The 27,971-nt window shown below is 45.0% G+C and overlaps 1 protein-coding gene across 1 annotated transcript; it reads right to left on the reverse strand.

The window, feature by feature from the left end:
• Positions 1-884: 884 nt before the first annotated feature.
• LOC144138209 (zinc carboxypeptidase-like) lies at positions 885-25,314 on the reverse strand. Its single transcript, XM_077670392.1, has 11 exons — positions 25,110-25,314; positions 22,667-22,742; positions 21,596-21,732; positions 19,122-19,209; positions 17,882-17,980; positions 16,528-16,626; positions 11,360-11,470; positions 7,952-8,048; positions 5,899-6,101; positions 2,592-2,676; positions 885-1,096 (listed from the first exon to the last, which is right to left on the reverse strand). The coding sequence occupies exons 1-11, from the start codon at positions 25,211-25,213 to the stop codon at positions 912-914; spliced, it is 1,284 nt and encodes a 427-aa protein (XP_077526518.1). The 5' UTR covers positions 25,214-25,314; the 3' UTR covers positions 885-911.
• Between the last annotated feature and the right edge of the window lie 2,657 nt (positions 25,315-27,971).

Consider the following 27,971-nt stretch of genomic DNA (forward strand, 5'->3'; position numbering starts at 1 on the left):
TGAACACTGAAGCAAAAGTCTCGTAACGATGAAACAATATACTTACCGCATAAAGGTTCAGCCGATCAATTCAGCAACGCATCGATGTCACTGATACTTCCAGTTCCTCGAGTGGCAAAACAAGTGCACCACAAAACGAATGCCCGACGCATGGTGGGCCCAATTTCGTGGGAAACAAAGTGGCTACGAGGAGCGCCGTCTCGACGCGAAGCACGGCAACAGCATTATGCTGGTAGGCTGACTGTCTTGCAAAATGCCACAAGCAGGCCGGTGGAACTCCTGCGCTTTCTTTATGGCCAAGGGACGGGAACGTACCGTGCGTAAAGGCTTAAATATAATGAGGCGTACCATGATGTCTGTGAGCCGGATGGTCATAAAGAGACACTGCAGTGAGTTGAAAATGTCTCGCCATCCTACTAAATTGAAGTCAAGAGCACCTGTGCCAGGGCCGTAGTTTGATCGGCTGATTTATTCCCATTTTTAACGAGAAAGGCATTTTCGAAGGGCCATTTCCCTCTCACCATCTTCCCCGGCTGGTTTGCTCACGAGGGCAAAGGTAACACACTGGGTACTCCGCAGAGCCAAACTTTAGGTGATACCTCATAATTGCTTTCCCTAAAACTTGTGCGCGAAGGGACAAACCAGTAACAATCTCAAACAGGAGCAAAAATTGAAAATTCTGCAGAATTTTGCGTAAAACACGTCACAAACCTGCAATAGTTGGTTCGGGTGGCCGCTAACCCGACATGATGTTCTCTTGTTTGCCGTGCATGGCAAATGAAGTAAGGTTCTAAATTTGCATTAGATCGTAAATATTGAATTACGTTTGCAGATACGCACAATTCAGAACTTTAAAACATGATTATACAAGGAGAAGACTCCAGGCGTTTTTTGTTTCTTTATTTGATAAGTTATGCTACGGCCGCCTTGATTCCTTCCCATGTCTCGACAACGGTGGGGTAGATGTCTTCGGCGGGGAGAAGGAATCCACCGGTCAGGTCAAAAGAGCGCGCTGATGGCTGAAGCTCAAGGGCAAACGACTTCGTGACACCCTCTCGTTCGTAAGCCCAGTCAACACTGCTTCCCCCGGTTGGATCTGAAAAAAGCAAAGCAGTGCATTCACTTGCGAGGTTATGTTTGAGACACGGCGTCGGGTACTCTTCGTTTCAGAACACAAATCTGACTGTCCTTGCGCCTATCACTCATAATTGGTGAATTGTGAGGCCAGAATAAGGTTAAATTATGAAAATGCGCTCGGCGTTGGAGCAACATTTAACCCTACTATGAGTAATGACATGTTGCATGGCCCATTGCATCAAAGCACGGATCCTGTTCTGACTAGAATCGTGTGTGTAAACCCGTCATTTTGGTATTCACTTGCAATCACCTCAGAATGCCCGATCATATGTTCACATGAGTGACTACGCACGTGCCTGAAAAAGTGTGTAACAGTGTACACAAGAACAAAGTAATCTTAATATCACTATACACTGAATTTATTAAATTAATATCGGCCGCAATAAAACAAATGCAGTTCATTACCAACTCGCGGTTTAGCGTTCTGGTTGCACTAGCTGTCATATATTAGGTAGCACTGTGCTCCCTAAGTAGGTAAGACCACTTGGCAACCAAAATGCTGCTTGGCGCTTGGCCGCTTGGCGTGCCTTGGAGGCAAGTTCACAAGGCCCCAAGATTTCAAACCCCAATGAGGCTTCAATAGATCCTTACAACCATACAAACAATCCACACATTTACTATGCGGCACTTGGACAAGTTCGTGAAGTGGTTGGACTCCTTCTCCTAAAGAGCCGTCAAAACAATCCCCAACGTCCAGGCCAGATCAGCTCAAGAGCGGACAGCTATGGCGTCAGTCAAACATGCTAAAGCGTTAAAAGGTTTGGTTTCTTCTTTCTGCTACCTTATTTCTTAAACGAAATCAATGTTGAGTAAAATAGTTAGAAGCTCAAAACTATACAAATGCACAACATTTTGTAAGTCGAAACAAATCGCTGCTTTAAACACGTCAGTGAGGGAGCAAAACACTTTATTAAAACTGGAGGTCGTTAAGCTCTCGTGAAAATGTACGGGGGCGGAGAAGTAGAAGGTCATGTTTCACACAATGTACAGGGCCACCAAATTCTGCATTTACCCTCACTGCGCAGGGTTAAATGCAGGATGAAGGCAAGTTTCAGTCACTCTGAAGAGCGAAGTTATTTGTTAGGCTGAGGGAAAAAATTGAATGAGATACGTTTAGAGCGGGAGAAAAAGTATGTGGCTAGTTGACATGTTCCCATCAAAGGCATAATCATAGTAATAACCATTGTTATCAGCCCATTCGTGCCAACTCGAGAACGAAGGCCTGTAAATAAATTTTACCTACTCATATTTGGCGAGAAAATTTTCTATTTTCATCTGTCCACTGTTCCTAGTCCCGTCTTTCGGTAGGCATTCTCCGGTACGTTCAGCATTAGCAATTCCGTTGAGGTGATATTTCCCCTAAATTCGTCTTTTCTGTTTTATTATTTTTATCTGGCTACTATTCGGTATAATTATAACATCCAGAGAAGAGGTTATAGCGGTGAATTTCTTACATATTGTGGTAGAAATCGGTCCGACTTTATAGACAGTTCCTTTCACCCGTTTGATGGCTTCTGCCGCTCTCATTGAGATGTTGAGCTGAAAACGAGAAAAAGCGAACATTGAATACGCTCGTGAACGTAACTTTTGGTCCTTTGTAGTCAGTTTTCTCTGTAGTTTGATGGTTTAGCTATTTACAAATGATGGAGCACGTTTACTGGAGAAAAAAAGTAATGAAAGCCTCAGGAACGGTCCCATTAGCGTAGCATCATGGCCGCCATGGGTGCAGCCATAGTTGATTTCACCGTACAGGCCAAAGCGCTTACAGAGTCACTGGCCAGAAACTGGCCAGAGTCACTGTTAATTATTGATAGTGACTCTCGCTAGTCAGTGAGCGAAAGCGGTTTGGCCGGTTGGCTAAAAATCAAGACAGACTGCTCTCATCCGGTACGACAATCCTTGATGGTGTTGTTCCGCATGTGGAAGTGATCAGCCTGGCTTGATTTTACACAACCGGCAAAACCGCATCCGCTCACTGAGTAGGCAGAGTCACTATCAATAATTAACAGCGACTCGAGCTAGTCAGTGAGCAGAAGCGGTTTGACCGGTTCGGTTAAAACAACTACGACTGGTCCGATGGTTGCAATGGCGCAACACTCTTTAGACCGTTGTTTGTGTTGATTTTACCCAACCGGCCGAACCGCTTCCGCTCACTGACAAGCTACAGTCACTGTTAATTATTGATAGTGACACTGGCTAGTCAGTGAGCGGAAACGGTTTGGGCTGTTGGGTAAAAATCAAGACATACTGCTTTCATCTAGCACGGCAAACCTTGCTGGTGTCCTTCCGCATCTTCAATGATCACAATGTCTTGATTTTACCCAATAGGCCAAACAGCTTCCGTTCACTGATTAGCTAGAGTGACTCTCAATAAATAACAGTGACTCTGGCCCATCAGTAAACAGAAGCACTTTGGCTGGTTGGGTGAAATCAACTATGGCTGCACCCATGGCAGCCATGATACAACACTAATGAGATTGTTGCCCAAGCCTCTTAGGGGGGAGAAGATAGTTGTGCAAGAAAAGGCGTTGGGTTGAAGCATTTAAAAAGTATTGGTAGAAGCAGGAAAAGCACCATGCGTGAAAAGGCTGCTCAGGGGTCACGGGAGCAGTGATAATTTTTACTGGTACGAATATCGAACAACGCTGAAACATGCATGGCTTAGTTCGCAACAGGCGTCCAAATCTATATATCTTGCTAATATAGAAGATGTAAATAAAGAAACACCCAACTAAAGGTAACCGTAGTCACTCAGTACAATTAAGGAAAGATCACATTGAATATGAACAAGACGCACGACAAGACCGGGTGCACATGCGGTGCGTGCGATCGAAATCTAGTTGTGGATCGACACAAAATAACGCAACGGCGTACGCGGGATGTCATTTTGTTAGATGCCGAACCTCAAAAGAACAGAAGTAAAATATGGAAAGACAAAAAAAAGAAAGCATAAAACGGAAACAATGCTTTAGTAAACCATAATTCAATAATCCTATTTTGTTCTTAACAGCGGAGCTGTATAAGCTTGAGCTCCATCCGTGCCGGACGTCACTCAATACTCAGCGCAGCAAAGTGGAGAGGACAAAAACACTAGGCCAAAAAGTGCGAGGGATAGTGGCGACGAGGCAACGAGCCGACGAGCAGGTGTAGGGAGTGCGTGCCTCAAGAAAATAAAACACTTTTTGTGGTCGGAATTGAACCTGGGTCTCTCGTGTTATGAAATCGGCGTCTATTCGATTGCGCATTCCGGTCGATCAGGTTTTCCTTTGGTTCGTAGCTTAGGCGTTGGCTTTGGAGTAAGCCTGAGCTGAAGTGGACAGATGTTCTGGTGGGGAGACGCGCGTCGGGGATCGGCTGTGCCTTGAGATGACGTAAGCTCTGACGTGCAGCTGTTCTCTTAGTTGATAAAGACCGCGTTCTCTCAGCGGCATCAGTGTCCGATCTACCTAAAAGATTGGCACACCTAAGAAAAGCCAAGCTAGAGCTAGTGCAGACCATCGGCTCATGTTTTTTCTCATATTTCGCACCGCAATTGCGGAGGTGGTCGCATTTTGTTTATTCGCAGTATTGAAAGGGGGTGATCGTCGTATTGAGAGCCGACATCGAAGTCAAGCGGAAGCTCGATGCATGGCCTGCGACCGAAGAAAGTCCTCAAGAGCCGCTCTTCCGACAATGATGGAAGTGGCCCCGCCCCACCCTCTTCGTATGCCATAGAACCGACCACGCCTACACACGTAAACTTCATCGTTTAAAAATTGAGTACACACCACCGTTAGGAAGGTGTGGCTGAATAGTTTTGAACCCTGCACACGGTATAAAGGTCATGATCCCAGTTCACGATTTGTCCTTTTCGTCGCCGAATTTGCTGTGCTACTTATTAGCATTGCACCTCAAATATGTCAGCGTTCACACACCACAACTACAGGAATTTTCCCCGATAAATGCTTAGTGCATGACGCTCTGAGAAGTTTTGGGTGGTTTAGGACACGACGCTGTCAATTATTCCTCTCACACCTTTTCCTCACGGTGTAACTTATACCACATCTTACAAATAATCTCCCTAGTTGGAGCTTGAATGATTATTAGAGAATTTTGTTTTGATCACACAGAGTGTACATAACCCTATAGAAGCCTCTTGCAGTTCAAAATTGAAAGCATGACACCAAGCTTCCACAAAATGTCTTTAATTTTCAGCATTAGATGTTGAGTAGACAGCGTCCAATCTGTCGGTGTGACTGTAGGTTCTACGTAACTTAAAGGCAGCCCCTGATAACGCTTTTTCAGTATCAAATTTTTTAACCGTCTCTATAACTTGATTCTGTCGAATTGCAGTATCGCTTGAGTTGGATGGTGGAGACACAAAAACGAAATTACAGATGTCTTTTGTGCCCCAATAAAACATTTCAATTGGTGCTTGTGGCCCCGCAGTGCCCGTAGCCAACCAGGTTTTAGTAGTGCAGAGCTCACGACTAATTTAACCACTTTTTGATCTGCACAACCGCCCCCCCCCCCCCCCGATTTCGATGCATGGGTGTTTCTGTTTTAAAAAACCATCATTATAAGGGACTGCAACATTGAGTTGCACTCGCGACACCATACCCACTACATCAACTCCTTAGCCAATGAACCACAACTGAGAGGAATCCTCGGCGGGATATGCAGACCCTGCTGAAGATAGCATGGGCTCTTGCCGCACTGACGGTCACAAGTTCCCTTAAATAATGCCAAACTTACCCCCCAGAATATAGGTCTACAACTCACCAGTTCTTTGTACTCGGGCACAGGGTCGTAACTGTAGCCGTACGGAAACATCCAGAGCTGGCCGTAGCTGTGTAGGGAGAAGTAAAACTTTGTACGACCCTTGGTTTCCTTCACCGCGTCTCGAATGGCACGTGTCTCGGGCTCCGAGAAGGGGCTGTCTCCGCAGTATTTTTCTGAACAGGGATTGGTGCTGGCTTGCACTCCTAGAAGGTAAAGGTGATGTAATGCACGACCAAATGTAGTAAAGCCCATAGCAACGGTTCACTTTTTTTCGAATGAGCCTAACTGATTTCTACAGGTATTGTATAGTCTGGTGTGTAGTACCCGTTTTGTGCAACCGCAAAAACATTTCGTGTAATACTGGTTCTGCGAAACGTGTGATTTCAAGTATGCTTACCGCTTCTCAGCAGAGGCTATATGGCGTAGAGGGACATGTGCCAGAACCCTCACCAACATATTGTAAATTACGGAAATCAGCTCATGCTGGGTTTATTGAACAAGAAAAGTCATTACCCATGTTCATGAAATACCTGGGTGAAATAAATGATGGCAATTTGTTGCCTAAATCACCGTAAAAGGAATTAATTTGACGCGGAACCTATGAGCGTAAGGGAAAATAAAGTCTGCAAGAGGGAGGTGAGAACCAACAACAAAAGCAGACTGGCCTTTGTTACTTCTTCAGCTGTCTCCTCCCTTCTTGATATCCCGTATGGGTACGTGTCTGCTCTGGCATGGGCGGCACTGCCGGAACTAGCGCTCTTGCCCGATACATCTCTCTGTCGTCCCATGCTCCTCTAGCGCAAGCAGGACCGTCTACCTGCTCCCAGTCCGACTAGCTTCTCCTCCCACAAAGCACGGATGGTCAAGTACGAGTTACCCACTACCCACCAAAGTCGTTTTTGTGACTCTACCTACTCTGCAAGACCCAATGTTCTGCAACCTTCACCGTGCTTTACGGCTGCCCGATGCCCCGCCTATCCTTGTGACCTCGGGCTCCCGAGCTCTCAAACTTTTATGGGGCTCCAACTCTCACTCTCCATAGTCTTTTCATTATTTCACCACGTTCACGTGATCAGACTAATTCTTACTATCGTGGACATCCAGGTCGCACTAAACACTGTGATCCGGCCCACCAACCCTGAAGGTCACCTAGGCGGCAGATCCACTTTCAGGGTATCGAACCATCGGGATGTTTACGGAATGCAACTAAGTCTATTTCGGCTCTTGAAAAAATTGCCCGCGTATCTCCTCCTTTCTTCGCAAATGTCGACAGAAGATGATAGCCTTTGTAGGCATTTGCCAAAGAAATGCCCCACTTCGCTTTCCCGCTCACTTCTCACGTTGTTCCTCTAGCGTCTCGCTCCTCCCAAAGTAAACGCGCTAAAGGTTTTCTCAAGTCCATTTAAATTTACCGCGTTCCACTGATCCAGGTCGGGTGCCTCGATGCCAGCGCTGCCGTAAGGCAGAGACGCGCGTGAATCAAGGCGCCGTACTTCAACGTTTATAGAGCCGTGTTGCCTCAGTCCACGTGCGTTCCAAGCAGAGCGTGGAACCTATCTAGTGGAACATTTCGCAACTGTTGCCGCTTGAATTATTAAATGCCGTCATAAGCTATAGAGGTGCGGGCGACAGCAGGCGACATTGTGATTTTTTTCTGTGGTACATGTAGTATATCATTTCGTAAAAATCCGGCATCTATGAATTGTTTTTATAAAGAAACAGTGTAGATATTACTTATGTAATAATTGTATGCCTTATATTTGTGTAATGTCTTGTTCTTGGTCAACAATGCTGACGAGTATGTACATTAAAACCAGACTTAGACGTCTAGATTTGGCATTGAGTATATATAACTATTGTGCATATTTTGTTTCACTTTGGCCGGATGGCTGAATCGAGACACAGAAAGACAGACGGACAGACGGACAGACAGACGGACAGACAGGCAGACAGACAGACAGACAGACAGACAGACAGACAGACAGACAGACCAAAGTTTCTGGGCTTCAGTAGCCCAAGAAAGATTTAAAAAGTGAATGCCACTGTTCCTTACTGCAAAATCCTCCGACGTCGAAGTTTCTGTTGGCATCAGTGCCTCGGCACCGGTTGCTGCGGCGGCTCTTCGAACGGGTTTTCCTCCACAGCCGGTCCTGTGAGAATGTCGTAGCATGTTTGGTCTCCGTGTGTTCAGTAAGTGTTAGAAAACCTCCGTACAGGCAAGCGCATTTTCAACAGAGCCTTTTGCAGTGCTATTATGAATTTTGTCGGCATTTTTTCTCTGGCAAGTTGGTAATGCCTATTACTGAAATTCAGAGAGCTAAAACTAAAGATCAGCCGAAGGACGTAAACACACAAGCGCTGACTTTTAAACAGTCGCGGAACGTTTTGTTCTATTTAAATTGTTGCGCAGTCTCTTAGTTTGAGGCTCCGCTTTTGACGGGTTGACATTATTTTGACGGCACAAATTAAAGTCTGTTGCTACTGCAGTTGTGATTTGTACACCCCTTTTTTAAGCACTGAGAATCCCGCCTTCCTTGTATCTAGGTATTGCGGCTAAAAAGTTATGCATCACGCATAAAACCGCACTTTCTACAGGCAGTTGTCGACATTGTGACTTCCGTTGCGCTGGCATACCGGTGCCCTCTGAGGCGCACCTATCCTATTCATCTTTCGAAGGTTGTCCGGACGGTTGCCTTACAAGACACAGAACTTCTGATACTCTTTTAAATGCAGAGCATTTCAGTAACTCACGATGTCACCCTCGTTGACGTCCGTAGTCCGCACCGCACCCCTCCCTACTATATAAAAAAAATACTATCCGGCGCCCGGTTTCGATCCCTCGACCCTGCGGGCGGAACGCAATGTACATGGTGCTCTACCCACTGCGCCACAAAGCCGACACAGAATGGGACGCTACGAACGCGCCTCATATCGTTGACTCATTCAAATTACTGCTGACGAGCGCTCTCTCGTCAGCAGTTGCCACAAGTGCAACAACATTAACGTAACGCAAACTACTTAACGTCGTGCGCCCCCGGAAATGCTATGCATTTGATCGTGCCCCTCGCGAGGGGGATGTTTCACTGCGTCTTCTCTCGGTCGCGGGACCCGTGGCGCCATCTGGCGGAGGCGCGGCACAACTCGTAGCACTTTCTTTGAAAAAGCGCCTCGAAAGCGCGGCAAATATGAAATAGGGATGACGCGCTTTCGAGGCAATCCGCCGACGCGGCTTTTGTTTTCTAGCACACAGCGCCTCCTGAACAGCTTGTGCAGTGGACGCTTCAGGCTTCGATCTTAGAGATAAGTCTCAACTACCACGGCAACCCGTGTCTTATGCTTGGTTTGGGGACACAAGTCAAGGTTCTGAACGTAATCAAAAGGGGATACATGTTTAAGGCGCTTGGTATGTGGCTGCCTCGCCACGCTTGCAAACCAGCGCAGTCGCTACGACAAACGTTTTCAGATTAGGCCAGTTTGAAAACTCCGCCATCGGAGGCGGCCTTAACTCGTACCAGAGTCCCAGGCCGCAGCGGCACTTACGTCGCGTCGAGATCGGTGGAGCGAGCCGCTGCCGCCGCCGGCGACCTGCCGTGATAATCCCCTTCGCTCAACGATGGCGAGAGCCACAGTTCGTTCTTTGCTCACTTTGTGTTTCTTCGTTGTGAAGTGAAGTGAATTTTATCGCTGGTGTGATGTAGCACGCAAAGACCGCAGTGCTGTATGACCCCAAACAATGCTCCCGTCGTCTGCGTTCGCCACCCCGCGAGCCTGTTCTGTGATGCACCGCAAACGTGTGCCCATGCTTGAGAACACGGTGAAAGTAATTTGGCAGGTTCGCTTCACCGATGTTGTGGACTTATTAAAGGAGCCATGAAGACAAAATACAGGTTTGTGGTATTCGAAAGATTTCGTGTTTTATAGTGCCCCCACCGCTTTTCCGAATGCAAGCGATGCTTTATTCACTGAGAAATTAATTCGTTTAAGTTTGAATTCCGATTTTCCCGCTAAATCGTGCGTTTTCGTGGTCTGCAATTACATCACAGGATCTGACCGCTCTGCAGCCGATTAGGAAGCCTTTTTTACCGTTAGTGAACCTAGATGGCGCAACCATACCGTGGAAAGCCGTTTTCTGCCTTTGGTTTGTTTTTGACCATATTTAAACCTGGCTTGTTTTTGTTCAGGGAGAAAATAATCGTTTCGTGAAACATATTGCTCACTCGACAAATATGGTCGCGTAAGACACCGTTGCTTGCGTCAATCGGCCCGTGTCGTCTGAGACAACCCCAAAGCCCCGTAGTCCTGTGCAGCTAAACCAATCATAGTGGGCGCAGTACCAACAGCTGCACGCATCGGTACTTCTATGTTTACGTGCGCTTTCGTAACTTCAACTGTTTGTCCCACCATTCTTACGGCTTTAAAAAGAATGGGCTCTAAATTTAAGCGCAAATAGCTCGTTCGGCGAGCTTATAAGCTCTGCCTAATTTGCGTTTGCTTTTGCCGCCCTCCGCCAATAGCAGAGCTGGCTGGTGTGAGATCATAGGTTCTGTTCCGGCAAAAGAGCTAGTGGGTCACATGGCCATTGCCTTTTTGTGTAAATTATTTGCGCGAAGTTTACGTTAAAAGTGGTGTCAGTATGAACCTAACGAGGCCATATTTTGAATGAACGAAACTTGTGTTTCCTTTAGGGTGTTAGGTCTGGCTTGCATACTTCCTCGAAAGATGCGTAGGGGGCCGTTGCCAAAAAACCTCTACAAGGGTAGAATATTAACTTTAGGTCCTTTTTCTATTGGTTGCTGTTGGTCTTGCGGAGCCTATGGTACAGACCGCTCCGAAGAAGACGAACATGCCGCTAAAATTCCAAATGAACAATCTTGCAGACGCGTAAGGAATGCGTACGAATAAAATGAATGTGCCGCAAAGTGCCAACGTGAGCGAAGAGCTTGTTCCGGATACACGGCGACGTGCGCGTGTCATACAAATGCCGGTGCCAATGGACTTAACGAAAAGGCAGTGGTCCACAGGAGAACAGCCAAATGTACCAGAAACGCAACTTGTCAACGTTGATGAATGGGCCAGGAGAGAAAGTTAAAGTTCACACGGCAAGAAACAAATACGAGTGGCAGGACACAGCATACATGCGCTGACATTTCAACAGCTGCAGCAGCAAAGACAACGTTTCGCCGTCATGATAAACCTATCAAGAAAGGCTACTCAAGACTCAAGCAAATACTGTGCAAGAAGTTTAGTTGAGCAGAGCTTTCCGGAGCTGTTAATAAATTGAAATGCAGTTGCTATTTGCAACATTCGCCTTCGCTTCTCAAAACGGCGGCGTTCTTACTCTCTGAGAGCCCTAAGCCAGCATTATGAACCTGCAAGGCGTTACCTACAACTTATGTTTTCAACGCCGAGGCCATTTCTATTACATAAATCAACAAACAGCCGAACTATAGTCACTGCTTACCGACGTGCGGGAGAACTCGTAACCATCGGGGTTCACCACCGGGTGGATCCGCCATTCGTAAGTTGAGACCAGGCGCCGGATGTTCTCGTCCTTGTCGTACTGCGTCGCCAACTATTTTCCGCAAAAACAGGCGCAGATTTTTTAGAAATTAGCGAGAAGTGCCATAGAGACAAACTGAATACTTTTTTATGTCACTCAAATTCTAAAATATTGATAGTCTTTTTTTGAAAAACCATCACCGTCGCTGTACAAACGAGGCTTCACTTAGTGTTAGGCTTTTCAAATTGGGCACATACCGCTCCTCAACATCCGTAATAAACCGATAAAAAATTTTCTACGAATAGGTTAAACGCATAGATCGACAAAAGCGTTTGTAAGCAGGCGAACTTGAACCATGGTGTAGTTTGAAGAGGCCTTAAGGCGCGCTTTGAGCACTGCAAATAAACCTGTGCGACGTTCAGGTTGCTATAATTAAGGCTTGGGCGAGTTGGTGCATAATTACAGAGGGGAACAGCGCAACACCAGGTCGGAATGCACTGCCACGAGTACCTGAGCGAAATATTACACGTGCACGTGGAGCGGTACGCTTGCAAACCTCTTGGAAAGATGCGGACAAACCAACCGCTCTGTCTTGAAATTACAACGGTGTCTGTGCTATTGGCTTTTGTTGTGAACGTCGCGGTTTCTTTCTCGCATTTCCGGTGACAATATGCCGTCGGCGGTGCTGTGCACCAACCTCTTCTATGTCTGAACCTGTACCTACAGTTTCGTTGTGTTTTTTAGTGTGCATCACTTTGGTGGCCGGTACTGTGCTGTGACGTCGTCGTCATTGATATTCGTCTCACTGAGCAAGTGAACGTGGCACTGAAAGCAGAAAGGAAACAACGGAGGAGCCGCTGGCGGAAGTGTGAGAGGGAGGGCGGCACACGCTGTACGGCGTCACCACTCTCACTGCCTGCCCTCCCACTTTCGCCATGCGTCGCCGCCGAGGAGCACCCTCTCTTTCACACTTTCGCCAGCCCTCCTCCTCCTTTCCTGACTAATCCGAAGCACGAGACATTAGCGCGCGAAGTTCAAACCTGATTAGCCACAACATACTCGGCGTGGTGATGCGCTGCGAGATAAACGGAGAGTAGCGCGCACCACCGTGCGTTCACTCCTCACGCGATCACTGCAGACGAAGCGGATATGCGCCGTGACCGAGAAGACTGCAATTCGGGCTGCGCACGTATTTCGCATTAGGGGGTATAGTAATCGTCAGTGATTTGTGTGTGTTTTGTGTGCACGCAGGGATGGGGTGACAATCCCAATACTACTCTTTCCACCAGACCATTAGGCAACACGCGTTTATTCCTCAAAACCACCCCAACCAGCCTGAGCCCGCGCTTTCGAGCAGGCACCAATGCCGGCTTTAACCTGCACAACCAGAGAATTCAGTTCAGTAAAAGTTTATTGAGGTTGGGAGAATATTCCACGCTGCGGAGGAAAAGAGAAAATTCCCAGGCCTGTGATATATCGAAGGCCGCCGAAGAGAACGTAACGAACTGGCCCCCTCTCAGGGAGAGAGCGCGCAGCCTTCGTCGCGTAATACAAGGTCGAGTTGTGGGGGAACGATAATCTGCGATTTTAATGCGTAGCATTCGCCCCCCCCCCCCCAGCCAGGACCGTAACCCCCTCCATTTCTACAAAAATGCAGATAATGCGGAAATTCCGCCTGTAATCGCTATAACGGAGTAAATGGGGACAACTGGTGGCACGAAATTTTAAAAAACCTACAAACAAAAAAATACGAAAAATTACTGGAAATGGCGAAACGTGTAAAGCCCTGCATTTCCACAATAATGCAGAATTCGCTGAAGTTCCAAATGCAATCGTTATAATCCTGTAAATGGAGATAATTGGTCTGACGAGATTTTCAAAAACTAAAAAAAAACACCAATAAAAAATTACGGAAAAAGGGAAAACGTAAGGAATGGCATTTCCACATTAATGCAGATTTCGTCAAAGTCGCGCCTTTAATCGCTATACTAGCGTAAAGGAAGATAATTGGTGGAACCAAATTTTGAAAAAAAAATAAGAAATAAGCAAATATAAAATAATTACGGAAAATAGCGAACCGTGTAACGTCCTCCATCTCCACAATAATGCATATATCGCGGGTCGGACGAAATTTTGAAAAATTAAAAAGTAAAATATATTACAAATTAAGAAAAATGTCAAACCGTATACGCATGGAATTTCCACAAAACGGCAGATTTCGCGAAAGTTCGACCTGTAATCGCTGTAATACGTAAATGGAGATAACAGGTCGAACGAATTTTTTTTTTGAAAAACTGAAAAACTAAAAAATTAAAATAATTACGGAAATTGGCAAACCGTAGAACGTCCTGCATTTCACCAATAATGCAGACTTTGCGAATGTTCCGCTTCGAATCGTTATAACAGACTAAATGAAGATAATTGGTCGGGCAGGATTTAGAAAAACAAAGGAAATTGTCTGTTGAAACTCACACTCAAGACAAGCGGCCTAGAATGCTACGCATTAGAAAAAAATTCTCTGAATTTCTGCAGAATTTTTTTACTTTGCCTACATCTGGTTAGACTGACGAGATTTTAGAGCTCTTGCTGGAGGATACTGCTTGTAAAATAGACTGTGACCCCAAATGCATCCCCAATAGTAGGCGGTAAGTGCTGCAGGGTCCTTTTAAGCGTGCTTACTGGTGGGTGAGCTGGTCCATGGGGAATCTTGAGGGTTGCAGCGCAAAGAGACTAGAATGACCGGAAGAAAGAACTGGTAGAAGAACTAGTTTTGTTAATTCCCTGGTGATCATTGAACACTGCCTTCACAGCCATCGTTGAAAGCATGTGCGCACCTATTGGTGCGCTGCAAGAGCATCTATTTTAAGGTCGGTTGGCTGGAGGTAGTCCATCGTGCTCATCCTAGGTGGTTTCAACAGCAAAATACGTTGCGGGATCCAGTTATCCTAACGGCTTCCCTCTAAACATACGATTATGATGGTTGTGTTTAATGGCGAAAGGGCTACAATGCTCAACAGCATCCAACAAAATCCCTCTATATACTGGTCTTCGCACTCATCCCGCGAAGTCGTACTGCGTGTAGTGTTGGCTTCTGCTGGCAATTCTGTTAAGTAAAATGCCAGAAAGCGAACAATGCTAGAGTGTGGCCACGTTGGCTCAAAGTGAATGCTTGTATAATACCAACGACACGCATTGACATTCCCCAAGTTATTGCGTAAACAGGATGTGAAAGAAAACACAATTGTGTGCGGGACATTCCGTGACGTCTTGAGACAGTTCAAAGACTACGTATTTATCAGGGGGCCTTTTTTGTCATGTTTTTTCATCTAAACTGCTCATCTGAATAAGCTCCTACTTCCCCGTCGCATGCACTGCTCTCTACCGCGTATAGGCGTTTCCTAGTCAGCACAGCCAAGTGACGCATGGCGCCATGTAGAGGCATGTTTGAAGCTATGTCCACGTGCTTGTGGCCCTCAATTTAATCACTCAGAACCGCTTGGGAGAAAGAAACTTTACAAGGATGTGATCGATGTGGCATTACTGTGGCATTACTCGATGTGATCGATGTGGCATTACTCTTTATACTGTGTAGGGTGGGGGGAAATTGTGTTAAGGAGAGATAAACAAAATCCTGTGAAATCAACAGTCAAAAGCTTCTCCTTTCAATTACATGCCGGAAGGCTACCGGTCAATCCTTGGCCTCGGGAGAAAGGAATATTTGTAGCGGGGTCAGTGAATTGTCGACATTGCGGGAAGTTGGAGACCATAGAGCACATTTTCTTGAACAGTTCTGGCGCAGTGTTCCACTGGGACATTCTCCAGCGGACACTAAAGAAAGAACTGCCGGTATCTCCGTACGGAATACGTTTCCTTCCAACTCGTAATGATGGAGGCATGCCACTTGACATGTTTATGGCCTTGAGCCTGCACACTCTCTGGAAACCTCGTATGGCCATGCGACATGCTGACTAGGATGCACGACTGGCGAGGGAATAATTTACTGAAAGCATTGCTTATATCAGAGATGTAATGAAAATGCAAGACGAGCAACCTGACTGGGCTAATCTCTTTGATAAACTACTTAATATGAAACGCTTTTAACACGCGCCACCCGTAGCAGCGGGAGGTTTTTTTTATCGTTATGTTATTTTGAGGCATGTGTCATTGTTTGGAGGGGATTTTTACTATTAGGTTGTGTTGAAGCATGTGTCATTGTTTTGTATTTTGTTCACTGTACCAAGCCGGTAATAAAGAAAATATAGCTCGCGTAGTGTAGTAGTTCCGCTCCTGCGAAGCAAACATCCTAACCCGGGTTCAAATTCCGTTACCGCTCTTTTTTCATTTGCAAGGGTTTGCCATATTTGAATATCAACATGTCTTAGCTCGCATATATTCTATTTATGACATCTTTATGCATTGTGAACGGGATTTCGAGTATTTTCGTTCCCTTTTGGTCAGTTTCAACTACTGCTTCTTGTACGTTTTTGCGGGTTTTCAACTTTTAAGTCGGTTTTGGCTATTTCTGTCGAATATTTTTCTACACCGTGGTCTTCAACCATAGCAGGTCCGTTTTGGCTGTTATTTATTTCAGTTCGGGTGGTTCTAGATGCTTTAGGTACGTTTATGCTGGGATATAACCCCCATAAGCAAGCTCAGGTGACGGCTGGCTGTACTGACTAGGAAACGCATATGCACCTCCCGGCAATCTTACGCCTTTTCAAAAATAAAGGCCGACTTTTGTTAAAATCCGCCATCGAGAGAACAACCAATTACTACCGATTTCTCGGCGCTTCTGAATGCGTCGTAAAGGATTAGTAGTGTGTTCCTAGCATTGTGTAGCACTTGCGACGCAGTTTGAAGGAAGCACTGGCGTGACACTGCACTCATCATCATCATCGTCGTCGTCGTCGTCATCATCACCAGCCTATCTACGCCCACTGCAGGGCAAAGACTTCTCCCTTTAATCTCCAATTATCCCGGTCCTGTGCTAACTGCGACCAATTTATCCCCGTAAAATTCTTGATCTCATCTGCTTCTCTACCTTTCTGCAGCCCGCTGCCCCACTTGCCTTCTCTAGGGATCCACTCTGTTACCCTTAATGACCAAACATTTGCCTGCACTGCACTCACCTGATCAATAATGTACAAACAGGTTGAATGCGAGATCCATTCTCTTGCGTGTATTCCGCACTCAACAAAGACAACGGGCAAATTGTCCTTGGCCTTTATCTGGAAAATTGAACATAAATACAATAATTGAATTCGGGCGAAGCGGACATCGGCCGCAGCTTCTAAGGCTGCTGCGTTTACGCTGCCTTGCACATGAAACGTAATTCGATGCATAGGAAAGTTTCATTAAACTTGTAGTTACATCAAACCTCTTTATAACGAAGTACTATCGGGGCAGTACACTAGTTCGTTATATCTGATATTCGTTATGACCATAGAGGTAAAAATCGGCTCTAATAAATCGGAAATCTGGCTAGCGCAACAATCCTAGATAAAAAAACGCATTGTTCTGGGTTTCGAACCCACTATAACCAATGTAGTCCTTGTCTACCTCCTTGTGGCATTTCAAACAAAACAGACCGGAACGTGGGAACGTGAAATTACAACAGAACAAAGTTAGTTCGGCAAAACAGGCCGGCCTTCTTATTTACTTGAAGGAGGAGGCCTTCGCCTTGTAGCTTTTCCCAGTCTGAGCGGAATGGAGTTTTTCACGGTGTCTACGCAATAATGGGTCTTAAGCTACTAAAAACCGGCTTTTTGTATCACTTTTTTTTAAATTTTGATTTTAGTATGCTAGCTGTCGAGTTTTGAACCTCGCGGGAAACAAATATCTCTTTGTTATAGCCGATATCGCACGGCTCTCGAAGATTTGGTTTCGTTATAAAAAGAATATGTGTCATTCAAATGAAGCGTGACCAAACGAACTTCGTATTTATTTCGCTATATATCCGGTAATTCCCGATATCAGTGTTCGCTATAACGAGGTTCGGCTGTACCACGAAAAGTCGAAAAGGAGATTAAATATAGCAAAACACATCAGACTATTCCCAAATCACCTACACCGAATTAAAACTTTAAATATTTGCCATGTTTACTATAATTATGAATATTACGCCTAATATTCCACATTTTTTGCGCCATCGAAAATCGGGAGTTTCAACCACGAGCGGCCGTATATATATTAACGAAGGGGGCTTGCCTAAGCAAAAATGTAAAGTTCAAATTATTCATCGATCAGACTCGGTCGATTGCACTATCTCTCAGCTTCGATCCTTCTTCAACGGGCTTGCCACCCATTCCTGGGTAGTCTTTTTTCTACTTACAGGCATAGGGTCACATATATTTATTTTATTACTGGCAGTTGTTGCATTCCAAAGATATTACACCTTCTGTATGCGGGTGTGACCATCGTTTCACAGTATGGCAAAAGTAAGCTGTAAAATTTCCATCCTAAGTAAGAACTTTATGCACTTACGTGAGCGGCGATGAGACTCCTTCCCTCAGATGACCGACCGATAGATGCGTACTGTACGTGGTCGTGTTTCGTGGCGTACTGCTGCAGCGCATTTTTTAGCTGTCGCAAAGAAACAAAAAAATTATCAAGATTGGTTGAACCATAGAGTGCGACTTGGACAACGACACAAGGGAAGAACGACGGGACAAGCGCTCACTTGCAACTAACATTTATTGAAACATCGTCACGTATTCACACATGTATCACAAGGAGCATGCGATTCAGTTCTTTGGAAAAATGCAGACCTTTCTTTGAGCAGACTCGAATTCTCTGCAGGAGTGATAGTACAGTAGCGATGGAGCTCTTGGAAGCGTTTTATATTCAGAAACAAGGGGACAAATGCGTCAGCGAAACATCTGTGCGTTTGCGTGCCACCGAGTTTGAATTTTTGGAAGTGTCGCTTTGATTATGTACATCATCTGTTTGGTGCTTTCCGTTTAGTGTATTCTCGTGCGCATGCTCGTGGTGATACATACTAGACGATGTTTCAATAAATGTTAGTTGCAAGTGAGCTCCTGCCCCGTCGTTCTTCATGTGTGTCGTTGTCCAAGTCACGCTCTATTTTTAAAACCATAATGCCCCAACTTGCCCAGCAGCTGTGTTATAAAGATTGCTTGTGCTATAAAGACTTCTTTATAGCAAAGTTACAGACCAATAAAATGCGAACACAAAAATAGGAACAAGAACACACAAATAGGGCGGCTTCTTTCTATGCAAGTCAAATTGACGGGTGGCTTAACGACAGTAACAAGTTCGGGAAATGTCACTTTCCAAACATACCAATAGCGCGCCATGATAGGACGTAAACAAACAGTACTTTTAAATTTTGCACGTTGTGGTTAATTCTTTCGTGTTCGCCTTTTATTTGTCCATGACTGTATATACTGGTATATAGATAAGATAAAATGAACTCGCGCGGTACACAAAAATCGTAACATACATTCTGCATAAACCACGTCCTAACCTCCAAACAAAAGTCCCTGCGCAACCGACTAACCGTTATACTGTGCCAAAAGCCTTTGTTCCACCCTAGTTAGCGCTCAATACTCTGGTCATGCCAACAAAACATGACTTAAGCTTTAAGGGTGCCAGATGACCGTCTCGCAGATGCGTTTGAGAATTAGAATAACAAAACAAAGACAATACTAAAAAGCTCTGTACTTTATGCGAAAAAGCGAAACAAATGGCCTCACGAAAATACCTCTTGATATTTCAGGTAACGCTGGAATCGTAGCGGCGTCGTAGAGTACGTTGTGAAACGCATCTGCATCCGTTCATTGTCTATCAGTCTAAAAACAGAAATATAAAGCACGTGTCAACGTCAATGCCTCGCGAGGTGTAACATTTTATGTATAAACCTGTCCACCATAGGCAAAAGCCACGTGAACTTCATTTCAATGAAGCTCACGTTCAGTGTAAGTAAATAATTTAAGAAACAAACTCACCTGAACTGTTTGGGTTTATGTAAAAGCAGGACTCCAAACCCTCATCGCCGATATTAATTCTGGCGTAAATATACTGCTTTAGCACACAAAGGCAGTTTAACCAAATAGCCGTACAGGACGGGATAGATTACATATCTCGCATATGCCATAGCCCTCCAAGACTTGCCTATGATGCAATGCATGCGTGGAACGGCTGATAGAATGGTATGGCTGATATGGCTGAATGGAATGGCTGATAGAACGGAGGAAGTGAAATTATCTCGCATCAATAATCGCGGAACCCCCAGCGACATTGAGGGAAGTTCAGAATCACACCGCCGCCTGTCAATGCCCTGTCTCGAGAACTTTCTTTATTTCGTTCAAAATGCAGAACAATGTTTCTGACGTAATGCGTCAAGGTAGGTAGGATGCAGTTTCTTGGTCAAGGCAATGTTAGCCAACCTGATCAATGGGCCATATAAGGAAGACCATCAGGGTAGCGTTCTTGCTCAATGTCTTACTTTACGACTGGCGTGTGGGGTGGTGGTGGAAGCATTTATTGCACTTATTCGTTGGTCGAAAAGCGGCCTCGATGAGTGGGGTCCTATAAGACCATTCTACCAGCCGTTATGACCTCTAAACTGATCCATACGGGCAGTAAAAGATCACGGTTTACCTTAGCTTGGCATATCCCATCTAAGAGGCTTTTTAAGACCGCCTAGCGTTAAAAAGTGAAAGAAGAGCGGGGTTCTATTTCAGAAGGCACCTTCCGTTCTAAAATGTTAAAAGGGCCATGAAGATCAAATATGTTTGGTTCATTGGGAAGACTGCTTCTTTTTGGTTACAATTATGCCAATTTTTCCGGAAACTTCTAACACATAATCAAAGATATTCAATAAAACATTGGAGCAGTGACTACTCCTCAGCCACTTTCCGGCGATATGCTACCAAAACACACATCTCCGGAACTCACTGGTACGGGAACCATAGTCGCCGAAGCTCTACGGTCTTCGGCCACCATGCTGCACGAACCTATGGTTAAATAAAGCTCTCTCTCTCTCTCTCTCTCTCTCTCTCTCTCTCTCTAGGACATCACAGAAATCTTGTTCATGCGATAGCCGACCACCGACCTAAATCACCACCAAGAAAGATTACTGAGTAATCCTAACATAGTTACGTTTCATTGTACCGCTTGGCTGCGAACGCGCAATCGAACCAATGATAGGGCTTGTTCATCATACGTTTATGGCTGACCTGTAGTACGTCACCCATGCCCCTATCACGCCACTGTGGCGCGAAATCTGAGTCTTTCTATCTTGCATTTTTTGATTAAAAAGCGTCTTGCGTGGCTAGAATAAGGCTTAAAGGAGTACTGACACGAATATTTTATGTTCTACTTTCGTTGCTTTTATTGATGCCTAATGGTCTGGCGACCCCGAACAGCACTTTAAATACTTCAGAGCACGACAATTCATTACATTGAAGGGCCTGAAAATAGTTTGTTTCAATTTCCGCGCTTTCATCCCGAAAGGCGCATTTGACAGAATACCGGCATAACCTCACCGCTTTGTGCGGACGTCAAAATCTGCGGAAGCCTAAGAGGGCGTTTTTTCGACCACGACGCCGCCGGGACTGAACGGTTGAGCTGCCTCAAGGTACTAGGCCTACCATTGCGGTGGAAATTTGATGACCGCTTTCAATAAAAGTCCTGATGGCGACTTCTATTGCGATTCCGGGCATATTATCGCTTCCTTTCCCGTGTGCGGAACTTTATTTTAGTCAACAGTGCCTTTCTGGGCAGCGGTTATGCCTGTAGCTCTGGCTACGTGCACCCGTTTGTGAATGCGCCAGCGCCCGCTCGCCGCGCGCGGGGCCGCGCCCATGAAGTGACGTCACGAGTTTTTGGCGAGCGCTGTTCGCGTCACTTCTTTTGGCTACCACGGGATGATGTCTCGCTGGTGTCCATTTGCTGAGTGCCGCTCCACGTGCTGTTCCGTAGGCGCGATAAATGAGATCCAATTAAAGTATATTCTTCCCATCGCAGGCCGCTTTTATTTGAGCCAGGGTATTCTGTTGAGTAAAGGAAGCGAACTGTGCAATAATATTGACGCCGAATATTGGTGTCAGTACTCCTTTAATGGCTTACTACCTAAAGCTATCTCTTTAAAATTGCACAAAGTTGTTTTTGTGGTTTCTTCATTTGATAACACGCGGATCATATCCACCATACGTAATGAATGTCAATGCTCACTCTTGTAGGTTCTGGCACACAGTAGTCACGTTCAAGCCAAGTTTCGACGTGGTCTCAGCGAACGAACCAACTTCATTCGGCCTGAGCCGCAACAGCGCTGCCTCTCCCACAGATGAAGATTCGTGCCAAACGTCGAGCTGCGTGTTTAGGCACACAAACGCCGAGTTATTTGTTCGTATGGATGGTTCCTCCGAGCTAACGAGATACACAATCACCAAATTAGGGCACAAAAACTTAAGAAAACTAATAAGATGTTTTAAGGTTCTTGTGAAGAATATATGATGTTGGAACCGGTTATTTTCTCGCTGATTTCTATGCTCTTAGCATCACATCGAACTCATGGTAATGATTCATGGCAGTGCTGCTAATTCCAAGATAATCAAAACAATGTACCAACCAAATTGTCTGAATTACTTCGCTAGAGCTGATTCTGTGCTTGCCCTGATATGCGAAGCGCAGGTTTAAAATTTGAAGACACTAACTCACACAGTTGAGGGATCAATGCTTTGTGAAATAAGGTCAATTTCTAACCAAGCACTTTGGAGCATTTGCGAGTCATTTAGCCAAATCTGATCTAGCTGGTCCGGTTAGCTCAGTTTTAACTGTCGCAGAAGTACTGTTGAGGCTTATATCGCGCGCCTTGTTCAGTCTGAACAACGCCCGCCCTTCATTCATGACCATCATCAGCAAAACATAGCCGTGCCAGAAGAATCGAAGCAACACTCCGAAAGAATTTCTAACCCTTTACCTAGGATGTCGCTGGTACTCAACACACCACATGCGCTTGGGGTGTTTTGTATGGGCAACCACCAGCCAGTCTACGGTTATCCTTACAAGTGGTAACCGAGACGTGTATGTTTGTCTTTCTATACCCTGAAAGTGGGCGTCTTGTTTGCTCCTTTTGTTGGTCTTTGTCTCGACAGGAAACGCGCTACTCAAGCGAGCGCAACAAAACTGATAATTAAGATAACATAATCGATTATCAGGCTTTGTGAGCCTATCGTAACGCGTGATATGCGTGGCGGTGAAGGACGTCTCGTGACGGTATCAGGCCGATAGGAGGTGTCTTACCTCGAGGGTGTTCAGCAGGGTAGATAGCTGGCTTAAGTGAAGAGCAGTTGTGGGGACCACAGATATGAGTTGGTGCCTGCAAGAGCGAACAAGCACGATGTCAGGGCTTTTTTCTGTCCACTGCTGCCTGTTGTGTAACGAGCCGTGATTCATTTTCCAAAAGGTGCTGTTTCAGCTAAGTTAGCAATCTTCCCCCAGTTTTTAAACGACAACTGTTGCTGCTAAGGCTGCCTGAATTTTGTTAAGCGTGTGCAAAAACTCGGATCTCGGGGTTTGATTCAAAGCCGTCTCATTCTTCTTATTTTGAGCAGATTTGTTATCGGTGGATCTCATTTTCAAAACCAGTAAGCACTCAGGTAGCAAATAACTTTGTTAAAATGTTTGTCGCAGTGCGACCCGCATTTGTCATGTTTACGTTCGCACCACTATCTCCTGCTCGGCTTTCCATGCGCTTGCATGTCGAGTTTCTTCCAGCTCCAAGGAGCGGGGTTCCTGTCGTCAGCAAAAATTGCCGCTCTCAATTTTGAATTTCACTCCAGCTACGCTGGCCATCCACCTTTCCAGACTGTAAAGGCCTATGATTTCTTTTATTTCGTGTTTCGTAAGATATAGCAGCTGTTACGTGAATGCTTTCTCCACTGGCTTTTCTTTCATCCCCGCACGTTCCGCATGAATGTATGTGTGTGAGTACGTGTATGATGATGTGTTGCACGTGTCCGTTGTGTATGCGTGTGAGTCGGCGTACCAGTGTGTGCATGAGACAGATTAGATTTTTGAAGTTCGCCCAGCGCTCGCTACATAAGGAACAACTCACTTGGTTCTTAACGCGACAAGTGTAACTTGAGAGTTGTTCTTGTTGTTATATTGTCCATGCTGTTGTCATTGCTTCAGTCATTCTTGTAGCTGTCCTTTTCTGTTGCTGTTGTTTTCATCGTTTTTGTTAACACATAAGGGTGTGCTAGCATTGAAAAATATCAATGTATCCCTCAAGTGGCACTTGACTCGTAACAAGTGTGCCACTTCAAGGCTCCACAGGGGTTGCGCCTAGGTAAAAGGCGAGAAGCCTTGATCTACTATGTGCAGTATCTAGTGGCCTTCTGTGAAGGCGCTGCCATGTGGTTCAAGGTGCTTTGCGCGGCAGCTATCTTTGGAATAGACACAAACAAGGTCGCCCATTCTATAGATAGTCTCTGAAGCACGGCATACAGCGGTGGACTGGTCTACTGCTTGCGTCGAGCGCATAAGTGACTGCACAATATGTTGACATTCTAAGCAGTTATCTTGGCTTAACCTCGCCTTGTGGGACGTAGGCTTCCGTAGTGAGGTGATTCCGTTTTGTTTAAAGGCCTCTGTGTGGCAACATTACCGTTAATTGATATTGTTGACACAGATATCCTTAATTTATACCCTCTATGTCACGGGCTTGGTGGCTTTAGAGACAAACTCACAACCTGACCTTGAATCTCTGCCAGAAGACATTGGACCTTACTACCCCGAGTGTTCTAGCATTGTTAATGTTGTGATACATGCTCACAGCTATCTACTATTAATCAGTTGTATATACTAACCATGGAGCTACAACTTCTTTCCTCTTTAGGGACAAAGCCATGTCACCTGTTCGTGACAAGCTTGAGGTGGAACAGCAGATTAAGCAAGAGAAGGGTTTTATATTATTGAAGAAAATGAACACAAAATATCATCCAGGCAGGCCCCGCTACCCAGTCACCTGATTCTAAGGAGAAGGAGGCCACACAACAGCATAGCATCACGCCACGGTTAAGGCGATAACACAAAAGAGCCTGTTCGATTTAAAGCCGCCTGTTCCGGCCATTGTCGTGTCGACGTTACATTCAACATGATGGTAGATATCTCGATTGGAAATAGCTTAACTTGGACGAATAAAGAAACAAAGAAATACAAGACACGTCGCTGGCTGTGTGCTTGCGCGTGTGTCACAGTGTGCCCGTGTTTGCTGGAACTGTCTACTAAAAGCGCATTATCAGATTCTAATTCTCGGACTACTTCATCCTACGGCCGTGCTTCCCCTCCCATTCAAACCAAAAAACTTGTGTAGGGTGAATTGATACATGCATTCTTCGTAGCCGTAGTAAGAAGTCAAACATCAAACAAACGTCTCAAAAACCCCACCAAGTCTGCCTGCTTCGCGGCTATTGGACTGGCCATCATCTGAGTTTCAAAGTCACTCTTGTACAACATACATAGTTCAATTGACTTAAATTGGATGTGTAGCGTATTCTCAGCTGGAAGCGTACTGTTATCCTTACAAGAGGGCAAGTATCAGTTTTAGGACATTTCACATGGGCATGCCGACAATGCTTAACGTTGATTGTTTAGAGTATAATGCAAATTGGCTGTCTTTTCCCACTACACAACGTTCCTGTTGCTACACGTTTGTATGCAAACGAAGTAATGTATGACTTACCCTGTGTAATCTACTCGTGCTGTCTCGTTCAACATAGGCGACGCTCGAGAAGAGCTTGTTCTGCTCAAAAGAGCAGCGACAAACCACAGCCACATGCTGGCCATGCTTCGTTAGCCTTGTGCGCTAACCTGCCAGGCCTTCAACACTACTCACGAAGCGACCAACTGGACAATGGTCCCAAGGTATCTCAGTGTGCGCGAAGGACAAGCCTGGCCTTTTGACGCCACGCCTTATCTAAAAAGACGTTATCACGGTTCGCGTCAGCGAACTTTGCCGTATTGCACGTAGTGATTCGCAATCGCTTCCATGTCCCTTGCGCCGTCTCTTCACCTATTGCCCTACATCGAGAAATGGGGCCGCCATTTGTGTTTTATTTAAAATGTGCCACTTCTGTGTCCTTACTCGCGCTTTTGCAGTTTCCGGTCGTGCAAGGTTGCGTCTACAGGTTTTTTTACGTGTAAAGATACGTTTTCTGTGCGTGAGCAACTAGGTAGGCATCAAAACCCGCTGACATATTTGCCATACAACTTCTCAGATGTAATAATCCATTCAAAATGTTATCTGCTACCAGGAAAACGCTCTTCCAAAAGTGCTGCTTTTGTAATAAATGTAGTACAAAACCGCTCACGTATATCCCATTCACCATCTCAGTTGTGATTATTCATTTACAATGTTAGCTCCTATCAAAAAGGTTTTATCAGGGCGATGCGTCCCGTAATACATTTAGTATTCTAATTTTCAATGACTGTTTCACCCTTTAAAAAAGCAAGTGTCTTAGATGGTGTGATTATTCCGCAAGCTTACCGTAGCAGATGATCCGGTGCTGCTCCAATGCAACGGCCTCTAGCGATTCATGATAACACTTAATGATCGCAGCACACTTACCATATGGGGTGTTTTTAAAAGCTCGGACGCTACTTCTTGCTAGATTCAAATTTTGACATGAGGCGTTTATGAATTATGTTATCATTTGCTTGTGTTTTATTACTGGTACGTCAGTCGCACCATTACTACCGCTTTTGAAAGAAATTCAGGAGAGGGCGAGAGAGATGTAGCAAATAAATGTTTATTCGAGCAAACGGTGGTGGTTGAACGGTCATACCGTGGGGTGTCCTATGTCCAGGTACCCTCGGGCCTTGTCTGCAGCCCTGGCACGGGTGACCAAAGAGATCTGCTGAGCGTTCTGAGAGCAGGCCAGCCGGGGAAAGGTTGAGATTGGTGGTAGAGATGGAGTGTGTCGGCCATTCATAAAAAAATAATTGCTCGTGTGCAAAATGTGTCAGCAGTGCATCCCCAATTTCTTAAATAGGGACACGAAAAAAAGTTGAGTAAATTTTGTTAACTGTTGTTAAAGTTCCTTCACCTGTTAAAATTTGTTAAAATCATCTTCAGCAAAAGTTGTTCTGCAAACGCTCAATTACAGCAATAAAAACCACGAAACGTTATACTCAGCAGTAGTTATTAGCCTCCCTCAGTTTTATCACAGCTTTGACCAGCAACTGTGATGTTAGTCAGATGCACCTACAAATATGCCCGATTCAGCGCATTATCTTTTAGTATATAATATAATGCCCTCGACTCCCTTTCCAGACATTGCTGACTTATTTGGTACTGTTTGTTTCTTCTACTTCTATACTTCTTATACTTTTTTTGTGCTTAAAACTTTCTATTTTGGGGCCGATTTTGTAAAACACTGTAGACGTTTGTCTGTTTGATGTCAATTTCTGTCCGTTGCAAGTTGAAAGTTTGCTTAGCTTTTGTGCGGAAATAAATTCTGCGGTTAAACAATGTATACTGCCTTTCTTCACAGTTTTCGATGCTGTGGGGAATGACACACGCACAGCTTTCCGGTGAACGTACAAATTTTGTGCGCATTCGTGATACCGCTTTTGTGACTATCAACGTTATATTTAAAAAAATAACAATAATATTTTATATTCACCTCATAATTTTTAACTACAGCTTAAACTGGATATTAATCATCATTAAACCAACTGAACGTATATAAATTCGTGCCAGACACTATTTAGGCAACATATCGCTCGCTCTGACAGTTTATTCGCCTTTACTACTCGCTCCTACGCATAAGCCTTTGTAAATAATTCAATTATTTTGACGGTGATTTTATTCTTGGCATCCTTGAAACATTTCCTTCTAGTACGTGTGTTCGACTTAGTACTTCTTATTAAGACACCTCATGGTCTGCCATAAAGCATTGTAGAACTGGTGGCACCATGATGTTTATATAGAACGAAGTCTTCCGCAGTGTATACTAATAAAATCGGCGTATTGTGCTGATGATCAGTCATTCTTAAACATCCATTCCTTTTTAAATGCCTCTATTTCTTCTGCTACAGTCAGACACACTGCCCATTTCAGGCACACCATCCCCAGCTAAGTTTCTCCGTCTTTTGCCGAACATTCACAAAATCTCTCCTTTTTACTCCATAGGCTCCATTTAGATAAGGCAGATACCCTCCAACGATTCAATTGGGGTTACACGCGCCAAGGGATACACTTGGAGCAGGTTGGCTGCAGTAAAGGCTGTCGATCAATATATCTACCTGGACATCACTAATCTGTGCCGATGATAAATACCAGCAGACAATATTGCCCATATAGTGAATATAATTTCTCACCTCGCTAGCGTGTCGTAGTCACCCTGACACTCAGTTTATTCTATTTCTTAAAGCTAACATAAAAAAGTGATCACATATTTTATATTTATTCTTATTGGTTCTTCTCAGTTTCAGTCGGTCTTTGAATGAATACAGACCGTGCAAGTTCTTACGGTCCCTCCTGTTACACTGACGACAAGTTGATTTAATAATATAAGCATGTAACTGAATGACCACTTATCGG

Source organism: Haemaphysalis longicornis, unplaced genomic scaffold (assembly GCF_048455015.1).
Source record: "Haemaphysalis longicornis isolate Haplotype H1 unplaced genomic scaffold, Haemaphysalis longicornis Haplotype H1 scaffold_5, whole genome shotgun sequence".
Lineage (NCBI taxonomy): Eukaryota > Metazoa > Arthropoda > Arachnida > Ixodida > Ixodidae > Haemaphysalis > Haemaphysalis longicornis.

What these genes read in the sequence shown, in the direction of transcription:
- LOC144138209 (XM_077670392.1), bottom strand. Translation starts at nt 25,213, where the DNA reads ATGGCCAGCATGTGGCTGTGGTTTGTCGCTGCTCTTTTGAGCAGAACA. An exon ending in GCACGAGTAGATTACACAGG is followed by an intron (nt 22,743 to 25,109) that starts GTAAGTCATACA and finishes TCGCTCTTGCAG; the next exon opens with GCACCAACTCATATCTGTGG. An exon ending in GGAGTCTCATCGCCGCTCAC is followed by an intron (nt 16,627 to 17,881) that starts GTAAGTGCATAA and finishes TCAATTTTCCAG; the next exon opens with ATAAAGGCCAAGGACAATTT.